The 17991-nt window shown below is 39.6% G+C and overlaps 1 protein-coding gene and 1 long non-coding RNA gene across 2 annotated transcripts; both read left to right on the forward strand.

The window, feature by feature from the left end:
* Positions 1-2425: 2425 nt before the first annotated feature.
* On the forward strand, positions 2426-3985 carry LOC108792945. The gene is made up of 3 exons (XR_001941613.1): positions 2426-2521; positions 2626-2800; positions 3886-3985. It is a non-coding gene; the product is annotated as an uncharacterized LOC108792945 (long non-coding RNA).
* Positions 3986-4606: 621 nt separating this feature from the next.
* On the forward strand, positions 4607-7395 carry PLAU (plasminogen activator, urokinase). The gene is made up of 5 exons (XM_018563835.1): positions 4607-4791; positions 5776-5927; positions 6151-6291; positions 6401-6549; positions 7060-7395. Exons 1-5 carry the CDS (start codon positions 4649-4651, stop codon positions 7249-7251), a joined length of 777 nt encoding a protein of 258 aa, XP_018419337.1. The 5' UTR covers positions 4607-4648; the 3' UTR covers positions 7252-7395.
* The last annotated feature ends 10596 nt before the right edge of the window (positions 7396-17991 follow it).

The following is a 17991-nucleotide window of genomic DNA, read 5'->3' on the forward strand; positions in this document are numbered from 1 at the left end:
GAATATAAATTGAATGTGTTGTTTAGGAGGGCACTCACATTACATAGCTTTTGATTGATCCAATACTCACCACACACATTACAATTTGATTGTACATTCTCCTTTAGATCTACTAACAAATATGAAGTATAAGGGCTTGCCTGACTGCATAAAAATTGAAAATGTTGTTTAAGAGGACCGTCGCATTACATAGTTGTTGATTGAACTAAAGGAGATTGTAAAATCAAAAACAAAGAACAATGATGAAATTCCCACAATAGCCTCTATGAAGAATAATGCAATGTAGCATGTGTAAATTGTAGAATCAGATTATAAGGTGTATAGCCAGCTTTACACAGACTAATGTTTCTCACCTTTTATATAGAAAGCAGGGTTACTAGCATTCCCCGGTACGGTTCATTTAAGCTCAAGACCCCTTGCCATGGCAATGTTCTTACTGATAGTAACAATTTGCATGTAAATCTTTACCAGATGTTCCATTACGGGTTTTTATTTAACACATATCTGTGTCGTGTCAGGTACATAATCTGATGAATGTCTAAAGTAGATGTACTAAAAAAAAAAAAAGCAACATAACAATCAAAACCAGCAGCTGCAGAAATGCTGATGTCCCCATAAAGTATCATCTTTGAGATAACAGCTTAAAAATATAGAACAAGTGATATCTTACTATTACAATGTAACCAGTTAGAACACTTGGAGAATCTTTAGCTGACACTGGGGTTTTCTATAGTAAACTGGATACAGTGAAGGGGAAGTTATCAAAACTGGTGCAGACAGAATAGTTGTCCATGGCAACCAATCAGCTTATATATAAATATATACCGTATAATACTAAACAATCATACAGCCTATTAAACTTTCTGGTCAAAATAATCAAAACTATTAGTGTATTACAGAATATGCAGCTGAAGACTTACCAGAGATTTTTTGACAACAATCCAATATTGCTTCATATGGGACACATATACTTTAACTGGCTGTTTGAACTTTATTCATATTTTTTTGGGGAGGGAGAGGGGGGGTGTCTGATGAACATACAGTATAGCAAGTCATTCCCCTAATATTTTAATGAGTTCCTCTACAAACATAAATACTTTTTATGGTTGTCATATAGCATGTCATCGCAGACACATTAAGTATGTGATTCTCATTACAGGAATAAAGAGATCACACCAAAGAAGATGAAGCTCATCCTGGCCTTAGCCTTTGTTTCTGTGCTTATTAGCGGACTGGAATCGGTAAGTTCTCTTTGGGCATCATGTATAGTATCTTTGTTTTCTGCTGCAATATATTCTGTTACTAATGAGACTTTCTTTCTTCTTTCAGAAATTGCCCAAATATCCAAGCAATACAGAAGGTAGGTAGTTTGTGAAGAGGAGTTATCCAGATCAAGTATAACCAATATAAAGGCTCTATACTGTATACTTCCATTATCTCTTTATGCACTCTGTGTTATTGGGCCTCCTAGGGGAAGGACCCATACTGAGAACAGCAAGCTACATTTGGCTGCCCTAAATTGGCTGATGGCATTTCTGGTGGCTGATCATATAGGAGTCTACGTATAAACAATTTGCCCTGTGAATTTCTGTGAATGCTTATTTGGGGTGAATACTGGCAAAAACGAATGTTCTTAATTAATTTTTCCTGGTTCTAATGCATTGTTGTAATAGTACATCATGGCCACTACATTGTTTCCCAGTTCAAATGTAATTTGTTGTATTGTATAATGGCCACTAGATGGAGCTGAGGAGCATAGAAAATAAGTACACACACACTACATTAGAACTGGGAGTCGCCATCTAGTGGCCATAATGTCAATATTACAACACAACGTCTTTGACATTATTTGCCCAAAATGAACGTTCACATATATTCACAGGGCGAAGGGTACTGACTTCTGAGAATTGTTTATAAATAGACCCCATAGAGATCTTCCAGCATAATTATTTCCTATGCTCCTCAACTCCGTCTAGTGGACATAATATATTACATTACATTCGACCTGAAGAGAAAATATACTAAGAACTTTCGCTTTTGCCTCATTCACACAGAACAAAAGTTCACAGAGATTCACAGGGTAAATGGCTCTGTGAATTGTTTATAAATAGACCCCTATGTGTGTGATCACAGGAGTGTTTAATGCTTGGATGTGCTTATTATTGCCATCAAATTAATGGTGCATGTATTGCCATCATTATTAATACTTTTCAGGATTTAAACAAATTCAACATACGTTTTTCCTAGCAATGTACCTGCTGCAATGCGATTTTTCATGTAAAAAAAAAACGTACGTCATGTAAGGTGGCTTAATCAAATTGACTATGACATATTCATGTTCCTCATGAAAACATACACATGGTATTGCATTATATTTTGTTTGTTTATGTTCATGTCTTTATTTCCCTTTCTTCAGAATGTGTCTGCTTACATGGAGGAACCTGTGTGTATCGTAGAACCTACCAGAGATCCTACAGATGTTCCTGCCCTATGGGATATAGTGGACAGCACTGTGAAAGAGGTACAGCTAATCACTTAATTGCTGCTGCTGCTGCTGCTGCTGCTGCTCTTCCATTAAATACATTTGTGTGTGGTTCTGAGCTCATAGTGACACTTTTCTTACAGACTTGCTAGCTAAATGCTACAAAGATAGGGGCCAGGACTACAGAGGAACTGCATCCAAAACTACTAACAACTATAACTGCATGCAGTGGGACTCTCCACTCTTGAAAAATCATTATTTCAATGAAAACATGAATGATGCATTAAAGCATGGTCTAGGCAAGCACAACTACTGCAGGTAATGTTCTACATGTCTCAATGGTTAAAGCCCAATTCAGACCTTGGAAATAGATATGCTGTCAGACATTATACCAACACCATTTTTATAGTCTTTGTGTAGTGTGTCTAAATATGGTTGTACTGTCCAATAGGCACCAGAATTACAGATAGTGCCTTCAGTAATCAGCACTCAGAACTGGTCTAACACGCCCCCTTCTTCAATACAAGTCTATGTGAAGAGTGTGGCTACTACTCAGCTCTGCTAGCATAGAGCATTGGAGCAGGAGGGAAGGAAGTAGCATTTTTTTCACTGAGAGAAAATAGTCTTTTAAGACATTTCCAAGCAAAATTGAAAAAAAAAGTAACTTGTGAGGGTTCAGGTCATGATTGGTTCAGGAAGAAATAAAAAGGTGTGAGCCCTAAATTGGGTTTTAAGCCATTAATTAAATTACTGCAATACAGACAAATTGGAATTTTATTAGCTCAGTGGAGAAAAATGACCGTTGCTTCTGTTGGCAGAAACAGCACTGCGTACACCAGGGGTGGGCAAACTCCGTCCCTCCAGCTTTAGTGAAGCTACAAATCTCATCTTGCATCTGCCGATGGGAGTCATACCTGTTGCTGTCAGAGCCTCCTTGCAATGCCTAATAGGATTTGTAATTGCACCACAGCTGGAGGGCTGGAGTTTGCCTACCCCTAGCATATACTTTCTCTCATTGTGAAAAGTGGAGGTGTAGCACGGGTGCAGAGATGGGGTTAGTAGGAGGGGATATGGCTTTGCTTCAAGGGATGCTCATAGGAAAGGCATTATAATTTTGTACTAGGGAGTCTAGCTAAATCAAATCAACACTATTGTAGAGGTCCTTTGCAGTGGTGTTTATGTAAATGAAATGCCAAAGGACACATTCACCACAATAGCAACCGTTAATAGTTTTAATACACAAAGATGAAAGACCCAAACATGACTATATGAGAAGTACACAGCTACTGACAACCCTTTTTGCAATATTTTCCTCAGATATTTACTGAAATCAGATATTTTGGTTAATCCTTTTATAGAGGTTATAGCGCAGCCTTCATGTCTTTGTATTTCCTCTCTTGCAGAAACCCAGAGAATGGAATGAGACCATGGTGTTACTACCGGGGACCCAAAGGGGTTTCAACTATGTTTTGTCAGATCCCAAAATGTGAACAGGAAGAGACAACAGTACCGACAATGGTTGAAAAAACAGGTAGGTGTTTGGAACATAATTGTACCTTATGTTGTCAGTCTCCGTGTAGTCTCTTATCTATACTAAACTTCCAAATAGACATGTGCACCAGCAAAAAATTTGCGTTATTTAGTTTTTCGGAATTCGGTTCCGAAAGTCAATTCGTTTCGGAATTCTGATTCGGACGTAACTCGTTAGCGGTAGTCTGCACGAAATTTCGTTTAAATTTCATTTTGTTGCCGTTTCGTTCGTTGCAGCAAAGTGACATTTAAGAGGGGAAAAAAGGTTTTTTTTCTCAAATGTCACTTTGCTGCAACGACATTTCGTCTAACAAACGAAATTTCGTACAGACTACAGCTAATGAATTTCCGAATCTCCAAATGTCCGAAATTTCGTCCGAATTTCAATTCGGAATGAAACGAATCGCACATGTCTACTTCCAAATATGCTGGAACATTTGGCATCATCATCTGTAGTTAGGCAGTTTTAAACAAGCCTGGCTGAGGCTGTATACCAAATACAGGTTTGTGTTCTATTTAACGTATGACTGATATCTTTGAATTTGTGAATGAACCATGGTGACCTTAGTCTATTTTTGCTACACAGAACCTTCATGTGGCCGACGTCAGCATAAGCTGTATAAGATTGTTGGTGGAATGAGCAGTCCAGTTGAATCCCAGCCATGGATAGCCACGCTCTACCAAATCAGCCGCAGAAACAAACAACAGTACTTCCAGTGTGGAGGAAGTCTTATTAATCCCTGCTGGGTGGTCACTGCAGCACATTGTTTTCCAGATGGGTAAGTGATTGTCCAGCATCCTTTTCCATCTAATGCACTATATTCAGTGTACAGCACACAAGGCAATATATGATTTGTAATTGGCTTCATCATTTAATTTCATTCATTTGTGAATGTGTAATTTTTGGGGGCATTTAATCACACAGGTGCAAAGTACAGTTACGTAGTAATAGCAAACTGGAAATCATATTTTACCTAATATGACTATATCCTAAACTTTGCACTAATGAAATAAGTCCTATATATGCAAATGACGTACACTAAAACAATGTATAGGCGCACTACTGTTTGATGGTCACAGCCTTTAGGAAATAGTGATCAATGGTGGTCAGTGTGCAAACACCTTATACCAGGGAGAGGACCCTGTACATATAACTGCAAGACAACACACAAAAAAATGTCAAATGACACAAGTGCAAAGTACAGTTAGTAATAGCAAACTGGAAATCATATTTTACCTAATATGACTATATCCTAAACTTTTGCACTAATGAAATAAGTTCTATATATGCAAATGACAAAACCATGATCTTCTGTATGGCTTGGGATAGAAGTTACCTATATTACGTAAAATGGACCAGTGCTTTGTGCCTGCAGGTAAATAAATACGTTCACTTTAATGGCAGCCCCAGCAGCTCTTTATACTTACCTTCTCATAGTTTTCCTACCTCTCTATTTGGCTGTTGGAACTTCCAGGTCTGATAGACCTAGTTACTTCCCCCATATGACAGTGCTGCTGTCTGGTAATTGGGAGTTAGGAGAGAGTCCACAGTCCTGTGTAAACTTCCAGTTTGGGAGCTTACACAGGGCTTCCTCCCTTTGCTCCTGGTGGCTAAATGGATTGGTGAAAAGTGAAAGTTATGATAAGTATGTGCAGCTGGGGGACCACAATTAAAGCCAACGTTTTAAGGAACAAGTTCACTTTAAGTGCACATAATTTTGATGTTCATCCTGCTTAACTGTTCATATTTGTGTTTATTTAAGTGAGTTTCCTGAACCCAAGGACTATGCCATCGTTTTGGGAAAGACTAACATTGATGAAACAAATGAGTTTAGAGAACAGAAGTTTTTGGTGGAGAAAATCATCCGTCACCAACATTACAGCGATCAGACAAATGCTCTGGACAATGATATTGGTAAGAGAGGCAAAAGTAGCTTAATATATTCTATTGAAGTAGCAGCAAATATTTTATTTGTTCTTGCACTGGAAAAAAGATTTTCAATAAGCTCTAGTGTACTATTAGTGCAAAAGATAAATGACGGCGGTTCACGTAATACCTAGCATATCAATAGAAATACTATGGGCTCCAGGTTTTATTGTCCAGCATGCTAACACTCAGAATCTGTTATTTTTTTAAGCACTGGTGAAGATCCGTTCGGAATCTGGAGAATGCGCTGCCATGACAGATCAGGTTCAGACTGTCTGTTTGCCACCATCGGACCTTAAACTAGAAGGTGGAACGAAGTGTGAGATTGCTGGATTTGGAAAGGAGACTTATGGTATGTTGATAAAGCTATGTTGCATTTCATCTTCTGATTTACTAAATTATTGTTGCAACCTTAGTAAAACCTTACCATGCTCATTTGCTGTTATTTTCCTTTCCTGTAGATAGCATTAAGTACTCTCAGGTCCTGAAGTCTTCTACAGTTCAAATAATCTCTCAGGAAGTGTGCCAGTCAGAAGAATACTATGGGAAGCTGATCAACAGGAATATGTTTTGTGCTGGAGATCCAACGTGGAAAGTGGATGCTTGCAAGGTGAGATTATAATTAGAACAGAACTGCTTACAACTGCTTTTACCACGTAAACTTCTCTTGGGTTCTCAATGCCTCAGCAACATTGCTCAGACATAACATGGAGATTGGAAATGACCAAATACTCCCTGCCTAAGCTAATAGTTTGGAAGCCTCAACCTGCCTATTACTCAAGGGAAAAGGCAACTGTAAATGTGGTATATCTATTTGGTATTAGCATTCTAAATGATCCTACTCAAAGGGTTACCACACACAGGACATTCTCCTTGAGATCTACCTACAACTTTGTAGTGTGAGGGCCTGTCTGATTTACTACAAATTGAATAGATACTTTAGCTAGATTTTCATATTACGGTACATTGCTCTGGTAAATCAAAAGTAGATTGTACAGATACTGTACACTCAGATTTTAATGTGTATGCTTAAATGCCTTATTTATTACATATATAGTCATGTACAGAGAACTCTGATCTCATTTCATACATCTAACCATCCATGCTTACCTGTTTTCAGGGAGATTCCGGTGGTCCTCTTATCTGCCAGTACAATGGTCAAATGGTGCTCTATGGTATAATAAGCTGGGGTGATGAGTGCGCCAAGAAAAACAAGCCTGGAGTGTATACCCGAATGACAAACTACCTGACCTGGATAGAGAAAAACATGGCCCAATCGGCCAGTGTTCAGGACAATTTTATTTCAGAATAATTGAAAAATACTGACGGAATGGACAACAGAGCTGTGAAGAAGACCATCAGCTGAACCTTAGCAGCCATGGGAGTCAATGTAAACCAGTTTGTAAGCTATTCTAAACAGGTTTGTGTTGAGATCAAGGTATCAGTACTGCTGTGGACTAGTGACCACACTTATGCAGTGTCTTGGAATCATGGCTATTATGGTCCCTCTGGTTCATACCTGGATACCAGAAACATGAGAAGACATAGAGACAATCAAGTATCTTCACAGACAGATGCAGCTGAGTTTGGTATCCCTACATTTTAGGACTCTTACATTTCAATGACTGTTTCTAGGCCGGGTGCACATCCCTAAACCCTGACTCTGGCCTTGATGGTAGTTAAATTGTTTTGAATACATAATGGGGCTAATTTACAAAAGAAATTGAGTATCTTTTTACAATAAATTGTGTGAATATTCACTTCAATTACTCAATCATGTGAAAACCAAATTCTTGTTTAATTATTTCATATGCCTGACTGAGTATTCAAAGTGCACAGGAATTTGTTTTTCATGTGATTGGATCATTAAAGTGACTATTCATCAGTCAAGATTCTCAACTTCCTTATTAAATCACACTCCTAATATCTAGGCATGTCATATGTTTGGAACTGATATGTTCTAGCCCTACAAAGTGAAGGGCTTTTTATGCACTGATACCGTATTGAACGTTTTACTCTATTCTAGTGATGATCAAATCAGCAGAATCAATGATAGGCTGTCTGATTTGTGGAGAATCTTCTAATTCAGGAATCCAGCCAATCATGATTCATGGCTCGTACGATTCTCCTCATATTGGACATATCTTCAGATGAATAATATATTCAACACAACAAATCTGCTTGATTTGATTATCATTACTCATTACCAAAAGGTGCTGTATAAGTGAATATTTTACATTTCTGTGTACATATTTTAAAACAATGAAGACAAACAGGGTACACCGTCCATTTCAAGATCTAAGTGACTGAGAAAAAATTATGTTTGCAACAAAAACATCAAACCTTTCTGTTTATGGCCAATACCCAGTCACAGTACAAGAATATATATATTTTTAATGGCCTCTTCTCCCTGACCTAATTGGGTCCTTGGTGCGAACATACCTTTTTTTTTTAATGGACCTAAAACGTACATTTATTTCATATTATAAGTGTCTAAATCATTTCAAATCCCATCCGAAAACGTATTCCAAACCTCTTAAAAATGAATACCTCATTTTCAGTACTGAAACGTTCTCTCTTGTGTGACATTCAAGTGCCATTCTCTTTAATGGGACTTGACTGGGACTAATATTTGTTTACATTGTTTACAATATCAGTCCTCATTTGGTTATTCCCACTAATGAAAATGGCAAGGGCATTGTACATACCGTATTCTTGATTATTTATGTTAATTATATAATTTATCTAATATTTTAATATGTATTTACTTAGAAAATAATCTATGCCATGTATGTAAATGTTTCTTTTTAAATCAGCAACAGCTGCAGATTTATTTAATAAGGCGGTAGCAAAGAATTGCAGTAGCCTATAGATAATAATATGACTTTGCTGTTCATAGAATATTGGAGTAGACTATTATAGCTACAAACTCTTTGAGTAGTCAGAACATAATTTAGAAGCAAATTTTCTACATTTATATTAGCACCAGCTTTTTAATATCCTCTTAAGGACAAGTGATAAAATAGCAGAAAGACCGCACGATAATAGCCGAGTCCCACCAGACGAGACCGATTATCATGCACAGGGTTGCTGGTTTAAAACAAAGATTTTACAAAGAACCATGGAAATCTCAGTTGCCACTTTTGTAAACATAAGACATAAAATCTGCTCCAAATCCATTATTTTGGAGGAAAGGTGGCATTGCTTTGTTCAATGTACTTTCAAACTGCTGGGCGGCCCCATGAAAGTTACTATTGTTTCATATTTATTGATATTACACTGTACATGTCATCTTTATGATTTAACCTGTCATTAATAAACTTTTTGTTCCTATGTACGGGTTGTCATTTATTTTGTGCTGAGATTTGTTCATGGTAGTCCTTAAAGTGGACCTTTACACTCAAAAATTAAATTCTACCAAGTCATCCCTCTATGTATGATGATTAATAATAACGTAGACATGTCATGTGATTGTGAAATACTTACACTTGCAGAGCATTCACTTGCTTTGAAAGGGCAAAATTACTTCAGTTTGGCAAAGCAATGCACACTGGGATTGCCTTGTCATCAGCAGAGCATTGCTGGGAAATCTCATCTGTAATCTCACGAGATCTCAGGGGAAGGCATTTTCCTCCCCTGAGATGATGTGCATGGTCACATGTCCTAGTCACGTGTCTAGTCACATGTGCCACAAATCCAGGAAGTAATAGGAGAGCTTGTAATCTGCTGTTAGTAAACATGGCTACAGTCAGAAAACTGGGGAAGAAAAGAGAAATAAGGTCAAGAATACAAAGCCGGCAATTATCTAGAAGTATCTGCTTGTAGATTGCCATTACTACACATTTCTAAAGGGGTGTTTGTTGTTATTTTAAAGATCTGGGTAAAGGTTCGCTTTAATGTTAAAATTCTTAAAGTGTCACTGAAGTGCCACTGAAGCCGAAATTTGTCTTCTTAGTTTTGGATAGAGTGAGGAAGGATTATAACCTCTGTCAGATTCATATTGCTGTCTGTGTCCCCGTTAGGGAGATTCACCCAAACTATTTCTTCTGGTGACCGTATTCACTGAAAGTTAAAGAAATTCCCAAATTTTAGGTTGTCATCAGAACAGGAATAGCTCACTTTAGGCCATTTACCTCTACTTTTGGTGACACAACAAGAAGTGAGACAAATGTTATTTAAATATGTGGAGATTACCCTTGTATTCTAGTTTGGTTCCCAGCACTTGGTCACCAGCAGGTATCAATGGTCACTAGGACATATAGAGAATAAATCTCCCCAGTGGGAAGAAGCCTTGCCTTTAGATATGGCCAGATTATTATGACCACCTGACGTTTGTAGGCAAATTAGCTATAATTTCGCGCTGAAGTTGCTAGAGGGCCAGACCATTATAAATAGGGAAGCAGGTTGTTTACCACGACAGTAGAAGTGATTTTTTTCTTAAGATATGGGTAAACAACGCGATTTAACAGCCTTTGAACGTTGGATGATTGTTGGCGCTCAAGCCATGGGGCGAGTATCAGCAAGACAGCAGAATTCGTTAAATGTTCAAGAGCAGCTGTTGTTAAAGTGTTTAAAGACTGGACTGTCAGACGAAAACCTGGGTCTGAATGTGCGAATTGTGGCCGTCAGCGACTAGCCAATGTTAGGGCAGAACGCAGAGTGACAAGACTGGTACAAGACAACAGAAGGGCAACAGTGCAGTGTCAGATTCTTCGTATCACCTTTCAACATCTCGTGGAGTCAACGAAGTCATCTCGTAGCCCAATGAAGTACTGATGGGGTGGTCATAAAAATTTGGCCAATCAGTGTATTTAAAAGAGTAACTCCAGATGGGAATAAGTGAGGTAAGATTACTTAAGCACATTATACTTAATGTACTTACGTAATGCATATAAGAATATATACCATTGATCTGAATGCTACTTATAAAGCGTATAACAAGACAAAAAAAATGCAGTAGATCTCTGCAATACATGCGCATTTCCAGTGTTTTATCACTTTAAAAACCCTGCAAGTACAGCAAAATACCCCTTGATGTGCTAGACATGCACTCTGCTCTTAAGCACTAAAAACACACAGCTTTTTTTTAAGGACTGAGTGGTGTCAACCCTGCCCATTGTCTTTTTGCTAAACTACACAACCACTCCCACACATATCTCTATAACATAAAGGCTGATCATTCATGCAGTGGAAACAGGACAGCTGTGAATTTGCCAAGGTTAACAGTTTTTTTTTTTGCACTTAGCAAACAGTTATAACAAAATTCTTCCAATGGTTTATTTAACAGATCAAAATGGAGCAAATAAGAGTCGTTAATTGCTAGGATTTACATACAGCATTTGCATGTTTATGTATTACAGCGGTAGGCAACCCAGGCCATCCAGCTGTTGTGGAACTACAAGTCCCATGAGTCATTGCAAGACAGCCACAGGCATGACTCCCAGAGGCAGATTGCCCATCCCTGATTTATTAGGTTTACCTTTTATTTTTTTTTAACTGTATCGAAACGTCACAAAGTAAATTTAATCATCTCTATGCATGGTAGCATGGTAATGCTTTTTGGTGCATTGTGTCATGCTCTGTAAAATGCAACCTTTCATACTTTTTTTCTGTGCACACCAACGCATTGGTGTGCTGGAACAATAAGATATAAGGCATGTTGTCTCATCTGTGTGTTGGGACTGTTGGTCAACATTGCCCAATGGGGCTGGTTTTAACAAGCCATTAAAGTGCCACTGAAGCCAAAACGTTATTTTTAGATTTGGATAGAGTAGAGAGGGATTAGAGCACCTGTCAGGTTTTATTGCTGTCTGTGTTAAGGTGCCCATACACCTGCTGATTATCGTACGATAATTGCGGGTGATCCCACGATCGTACGATAATCGGCAGGTGTATGGAAGGTGTGCGACCGTTTCTACTGTACAGTCGCACGTCTTTTGTCTCCCGGGCAGGCTTGAAAACTTGCTGATCATCGTACGATTTTCGGCGGGTTAGTGGCGTTCTCGGGAGACAAATGCCGAACGGGCCGTTGTGCGCAAGCGCACACTGCCCGCTCAGCATTTCAGTCATCGGAAGCCCTCCCCTCAACGGGAGCGGGCTTGCGATGATCGCAAGTACGATCTGCCTGTCCAAGATGGGCAGATCGTACAAGCTTTTAATTACCTTACAACCATCGTGCAACGAAAGTCGTGCGATGGTTGTGAAGTGTATGGCCAGCTTATGGGAGATTCCCCCTCTCTATTTCTCTAATTAAAAGGTAATCCCAAATGTTGGGTTGTCATCAGAACAGATGGGAAATCTGTCAAATGGGCATACTAGTTCTGCTGACGCCGCTGATCACCAGGGATTTCCCTTACTTTACAGAGATTCTCTCTGATTTCCTGTTGTGGCTATCCGACAAGAAGTGAAGAAAAGTCTCTCCAATGGGACACAGATGACATTGGGTCATAGCCCCCCTTACTATATCCAAAACGAAAAATAAAAGTTTCTACCTGAAGATAGTCCAAAGCAATGAAGTGCACTAACCCAAAGGAAGCGATTAAATCTTTTATGAGGTTAGGGCAGTCAGAACAAGGAAAGGTGATTACGGATTTATACAGGTTACTTCACTTGGCTCTTCACTTTGTTAAATAAGACATACATTTTTTTTCCCTTTTTTACTACATAATTCTATCACCGATTCTCTGGTGACCCCTTGTGGACACCTGACTGAAATCTCAATACTAAAAAAATCATCATAGCTGTTGACTTCACCTTGACCAATGGGTATTAAAGTTTTATCTAGGGCTGGTAATGACTAAAAGTTTCGTGTTCGATTAATCAAAATTTTTTTTAATCAATTAATTTTGATTAATTATAACGCACATACAGATCCAACTACATTGGCCTATACACATACAGCACAGCAATGAAGTAATAAAATGAACTAGGATCACACTAATCCAGCACGTTATTAATCATCTTTTGGTAGGCGGTACATTTCAAAGTAGCATCCACATAAATGGCAGGACCCAAGGTTTCCCAGCGGGACATTGCCCAAAACACCCCACTGCCTCCGCTTGCCTTCTTCCCATAGTTCATCCTGGTACCATCTCTTCCCCAGTTAAGCAACACACATGCACCTGGCCATCCACATGCTGTAAAATAAAGTTACCCAGGCCACCTTCTTCCATTGCTCCGTGGTCCAGTTCTGATGCTCACGTGCCCATTGCAGGTGCTTTTGGAGATGGACACAGGTCAGCATGGGCACCCTTGCAGCTCTCCGGCTATGCAGCCCCATATGTAACAAACTGTGATTCACTGTGTGCTTTGACACTAGCATTAACTTTTATCATCAATTTGAGCTACAGATTAGATCAGACTACACAGGTTCAACCATCGCTCCCCATGTGCATCAATGAGCCTTGGTCACCCAGGACCTTGTCATCAGTTCTCCGGTTTTACTTCCTTGGACCACTTTTGGTAGGTCCTGACCACTGCAGACTGGGAACATTCCACAAGAGCTGCAGTTTTGGACTGGCACTGACCCAGTTGTCTAGCCATCACAATTTGGCCCTTGACAAAGTTGCTCAAATCCTTACGCGTGCCCCATTTTTTCTGCTTCCAACACATCGACTTCAGGGACAAAATGTTCACTTGCTGTCTAGTATATCCCACCCATTACCAGGTGCCATTGTAAGGAGATAATCAATGTTTCACTTCCCCTCTCAGTGGCCATCATGTTACTGCTGATAGGAGTATATCTACAATAAACATTTCAGATTTGTGCTGGCTTACTTCTGAGTGGTGTGTGCTGCCTAGATTTATGAATCGATGCTGAATTATGCTGATCCCTTAAACTGGGGATGCACGGTTAGAAGGTCTTTCAAGAGGATTTGTTTTGGAAACGTCTGTTCTATTTTCTAACAGTTAATAAGGTCAGATTAATGATTGATTTCAACCGTAGTGACAAAAAAAAATTCTAACAGTTATTATGGTTTTTATTCGGGAAACTCCATTCATTGCCAAACATGAATGTTAAAATCAAATGAAATTTTGAACAACATTCGTCGAGTCTATGATGGTATTTTCGAATATTCTGATGAGCTTATTTATATGAAAGTCTATCAGCATATACCCAGCTTTACTCCCGCTCCCTCCTTACATTTTAGCTTTTCTTCCCAAGCTCCTCTAGATTCTAGGGGTTGATTTACTAAAGGCAAATAGGCTGCTCGCTTTGCAGGGGAATTTTCCCTTAGATTAGTGAATGTGGTGAAAATTCACTTTGCAAAGTATATCCAACCATGAGCAAGGATGATTAAAAAAGGTATATTTGCTTGTACATGATTGGATGATGGAAGTCAACAAAGCTTCAGCTCATTCACTAAACTAAGGGAAAACTTCCCCTGCAAAGTGCAATTCTCTTGCAATGTGAACAGCTTCTTTGCCTTCAGTAAATCAGCCCATTAAGACTCAATGAATAAATCCTGCTTTCCTAGTGTCTCTGTTTACTGTCCTAGTAGCTATTCCTGCAGCTGAACTGCTGCTTGATCTTTAGTTTAATGCGCTTTAATTGCCAGTTTTCTTTGCTTCCACTTGCTCTAATGGGACAATTCTGTTGTACTGAAATAAAGAAATGTATGCTACTCTGTTATGAGTGGAGGGTACCACTCATAGCAATGAGTATAATACAGTAAGTAAAGCAATATTAAAGGTGTACATCACTTCCTGTTGTCTAAAAGTGCTTAAAGGCATAGCCCACCTTTAGAAAAAATAATAATAAATGCACTCAAAAAAAAAAAAAAAATGTGCTTATTTATTTTTATTGCATTTGGGCTTGCTGTCTGGGTTTCTTACTCTTCCTCCTCCAGTCGACTGCAGTATGCCTTGTTTGCTGTATGTCTGACACTGTTTGTTCCTCTTTGGCGCCCTCTTATGACCAAACCTGTTAACATCATCATTCTGCAACTTTAGCAAACTTCTAACAAATTCCTGTCTCAGAGTGATGATGCAAACACCAGTTCACTATTTAACTATCAGCTTGTCCATTCAGTTTTTGCCCTTGCGTGTGTTCTGATCTACCAAGTGCTCTGCTGTTGTTCCTGTTATCCATGTATGACCCTGGTTGACCGATCTCCTGGTTCCTGACTCCAGCTATTGTTTTCATTTATTCTGCTCTCAGTGTTCCCTGACCTGGTTCAGCTGATAAGCCGCTTCGTCATCTGACCTCTAGGTTGGGATCGACAACATCCTGGACTTCCTCCATTGTTTTTTTGCCGTTTTTGTTTATTGTTATTTTCAAAAAACTCCTTTTATTTTTAACCAACACTTTAGTGTCTGTCTGGTTTATTGGCTCCCTAACACCTGCAAAGCATTGCAACTGTAATTGATGGATTGAGGGTCCATTTCTCAGGCTCCTGCAGACTATTCCTCTATCCCCAGGTCCATATCGAGGTACAGACCTTCTGTTGTGGAGTTAGAGGAAGTCATCAATGGACTCCAAGTACAGTGAGGTCACAGCACTTGTGCTTTATTGAGATCTATCAGTCCTTCTGCTTTGTTTGTCTTTTTATTTACAGATCCTGTAAATTGATCTGTGAATGGATGACGCAGCTGTCAGGTGGAGCCATACACAGCAGAACTGAATTTAAAGTGAGCTGAAAACAGCAGGGAGAACCCTGTGATTCGGGTAGATGGGGACTGTAAGTTACACTGTATATATAGGTTTAACATGAAACATGGTAACAAAGGTGAACATAGCCTTTAAAGTAGAACTCCGGGCATATGAAAACTAAATCCTTGCAGTTGGGCTATCCCCACACTGCAAGGGTTGAGTGCTCAATTTGGTTTAGGGTCTAATATCTAAAGATACACTCACCGGATCCTCGATCCTGCAACAGTGACTGCTCAGCTCTCTCTTCCTCTGGTCCAGCGATGGTATGTCCCTCAGCATTCTCCCATCCAATAATTTCATTGAACCCTCAAAACCGTGCGTGAGTCGAGTGTAACATTTATCACTATGAAGTGTGTGAAACATACAGAATACGTACTCAGTGTTCTATGTGAGATTCTGGGCAGCAGATACGTGTTCTACTTTTGGCTCAGCCTATCAATTCCACTTCTAGTATTCTGTTATTTAGACTAGATTGTGTCTTCCTTATGTTCTGATAACTTGTGTTTTATGTGTGAGAAAATAAGCGTGACCATTTTGAAATGATTTTATTTGCTAATTGACTCTTTTGAATTTGGACAAGAAATCAAAAGTTCTTATTGTCATAAAATTATCACACACATTACATTTAAATTTTACAATATTCTTTAAATCTACCAAAAAGCATGTAGTGCAAGGGCCTGCCTGATTGGTTAAAAATTGATTGGATGGATTAGGTGGGTCCTCATATTACATAGGGATCTACTTATAAACAATTTGCAGAGCACACATTTCATTCTGTGTGAATAGAGGCAAAACAAACATGCTTAGTATATTCCCTTTTCAGGTCAAATGTAATACCAAATTAAGGCCACTAGATGGTGCTGAGGAGCATAAAAAATAAAATATTTTTACACCATCTAGTGGCCATATTGCAGTATTACACAACATTTTACAACAAAAGGGAATATACTAAGAAGGTTCGTTTTCACCTCTAGTCACACAAACAGTCTCAGAAATTTGCAGGGTGATTGGCTGTTATAAATAGACTTCATAGTTTTAGATCTAAAGGAGATTGTACAATCAGATTGCAACATGTGGTGAGGTTTGAACAGACCTTGCAAATAACAAATTATCCAATTTGCCAGCGCTTGGCGGGGGTTACTCAGTGAAACATGTAGGGAATTCACAGATATGGACATCAATGGGCTACACAGAGGGAGCTGCTATTCCAAAACAAACAGGGTGGGAAGCCTGAACGATTATGTAAAAGAAAACAAAGAACAAGAGAAAAAGGCGCTGTTCTTTGTTTTCTTTTACAAGACCTTGCATATAAATGCAAGGTCGGCTTGTATTCAGTCCCTCGCCTCTAAATAAAAAAGTGAAAGCTCAGTGAAAGTTATAGGATGGTAAAATATGAAAGGCCTTTTTACACTAGCCCACACACTAAAATGATCTGTTTTAGTGTCCTAGCTGGTGGCTGTGTGTATCAAGGTGCGGTTTATGGGGTCTCTTTTACTTTATTGAAATGTTAAAGGAGAACTATGGGGTTAGGGCTTTTCCCCATAGTTCTCCTTAGGGTAACGGGAGGATACAAACTAGCGTCCTCCCGTCACCCTAACCTCAGTATACCGCGCGCTGTATACTGAGACGCCGCAGTATACCGCGAGCTACAGCGCGCGGTATGCTGAGACGCCGCAGCTGAAACGGATCCCGACAATTATGTCTGGATCCGCCCAGCTGGCTCTGACTATCTAGAGGCAGAGCCAGCTGTACCCGCTTCTTCCTGTTCCGCCAGTCAGCGCAGGAGGATCGGAGCAGGGAGAGGGGAATCCAGCCCCTCCCTTGTCACGGCAGAGAGCCGTGACAGGATCGAAAAGTGAGCGAACGCCGGTATGTGTTCGCTCACCTCCCGATCTACTGAGCCGACCTGTGACAGTCTCATTATCACAGGTCGGCTAGAACTATGAGGTAAGTGAAAAGCACTCACCTCATAGTTCTCCTTTAAAGTGACACTTCATTAATGTCTATGACCTGCGGTGTGTAGAAAAAGATGGATGGAGAGTTGCGGTGCCGTGCAGGGAGATGCAGATATGCTGCATATTTCCGCACCTCTGCGTTCTGTTGTAATGTGAGTGAGACACAAAGGTATTTTTCACAAGGGTCCGTTCACACCGTGTCCATAGACCTGCACCTGAACAACACTTATCTCCACAAGGGCACATAGAACACCATTGTTTTAATGGTGTTCTATGTGCCCTTGTGGAGATAAGTGTTGTTCAGGTGCAGGTCTATGGACACGGTGTGAACGGACCCTTGTGAAAAATACCTTTCACCCGGCTTGTGCCCACTTCCTGTTAGTGGCAGCAAGGCCACTGGGTCTTTTACCAGTATCCTGGAGAAGGAGTGGATCCCATGTACCAT

The sequence above is a fragment of the Nanorana parkeri genome, unplaced genomic scaffold, assembly GCF_000935625.1.
Source record: "Nanorana parkeri isolate BGI_ZX_2015 unplaced genomic scaffold, ASM93562v1 scaffold704, whole genome shotgun sequence".
Lineage (NCBI taxonomy): Eukaryota > Metazoa > Chordata > Amphibia > Anura > Dicroglossidae > Nanorana > Nanorana parkeri.

Coding starts and splice junctions, on each gene's coding strand:
- PLAU (XM_018563835.1), top strand. CDS start 4,649: ATGAGCAGTCCAGTTGAATCCCAGCCATGGATAGCCACGCTCTACCAA. Junction 6,292..6,400: donor ATTTGGAAAGGAGACTTATG/GTATGTTGATAA, acceptor CCTTTCCTGTAG/ATAGCATTAAGTACTCTCAG. Junction 6,550..7,059: donor GGAAAGTGGATGCTTGCAAG/GTGAGATTATAA, acceptor ACCTGTTTTCAG/GGAGATTCCGGTGGTCCTCT.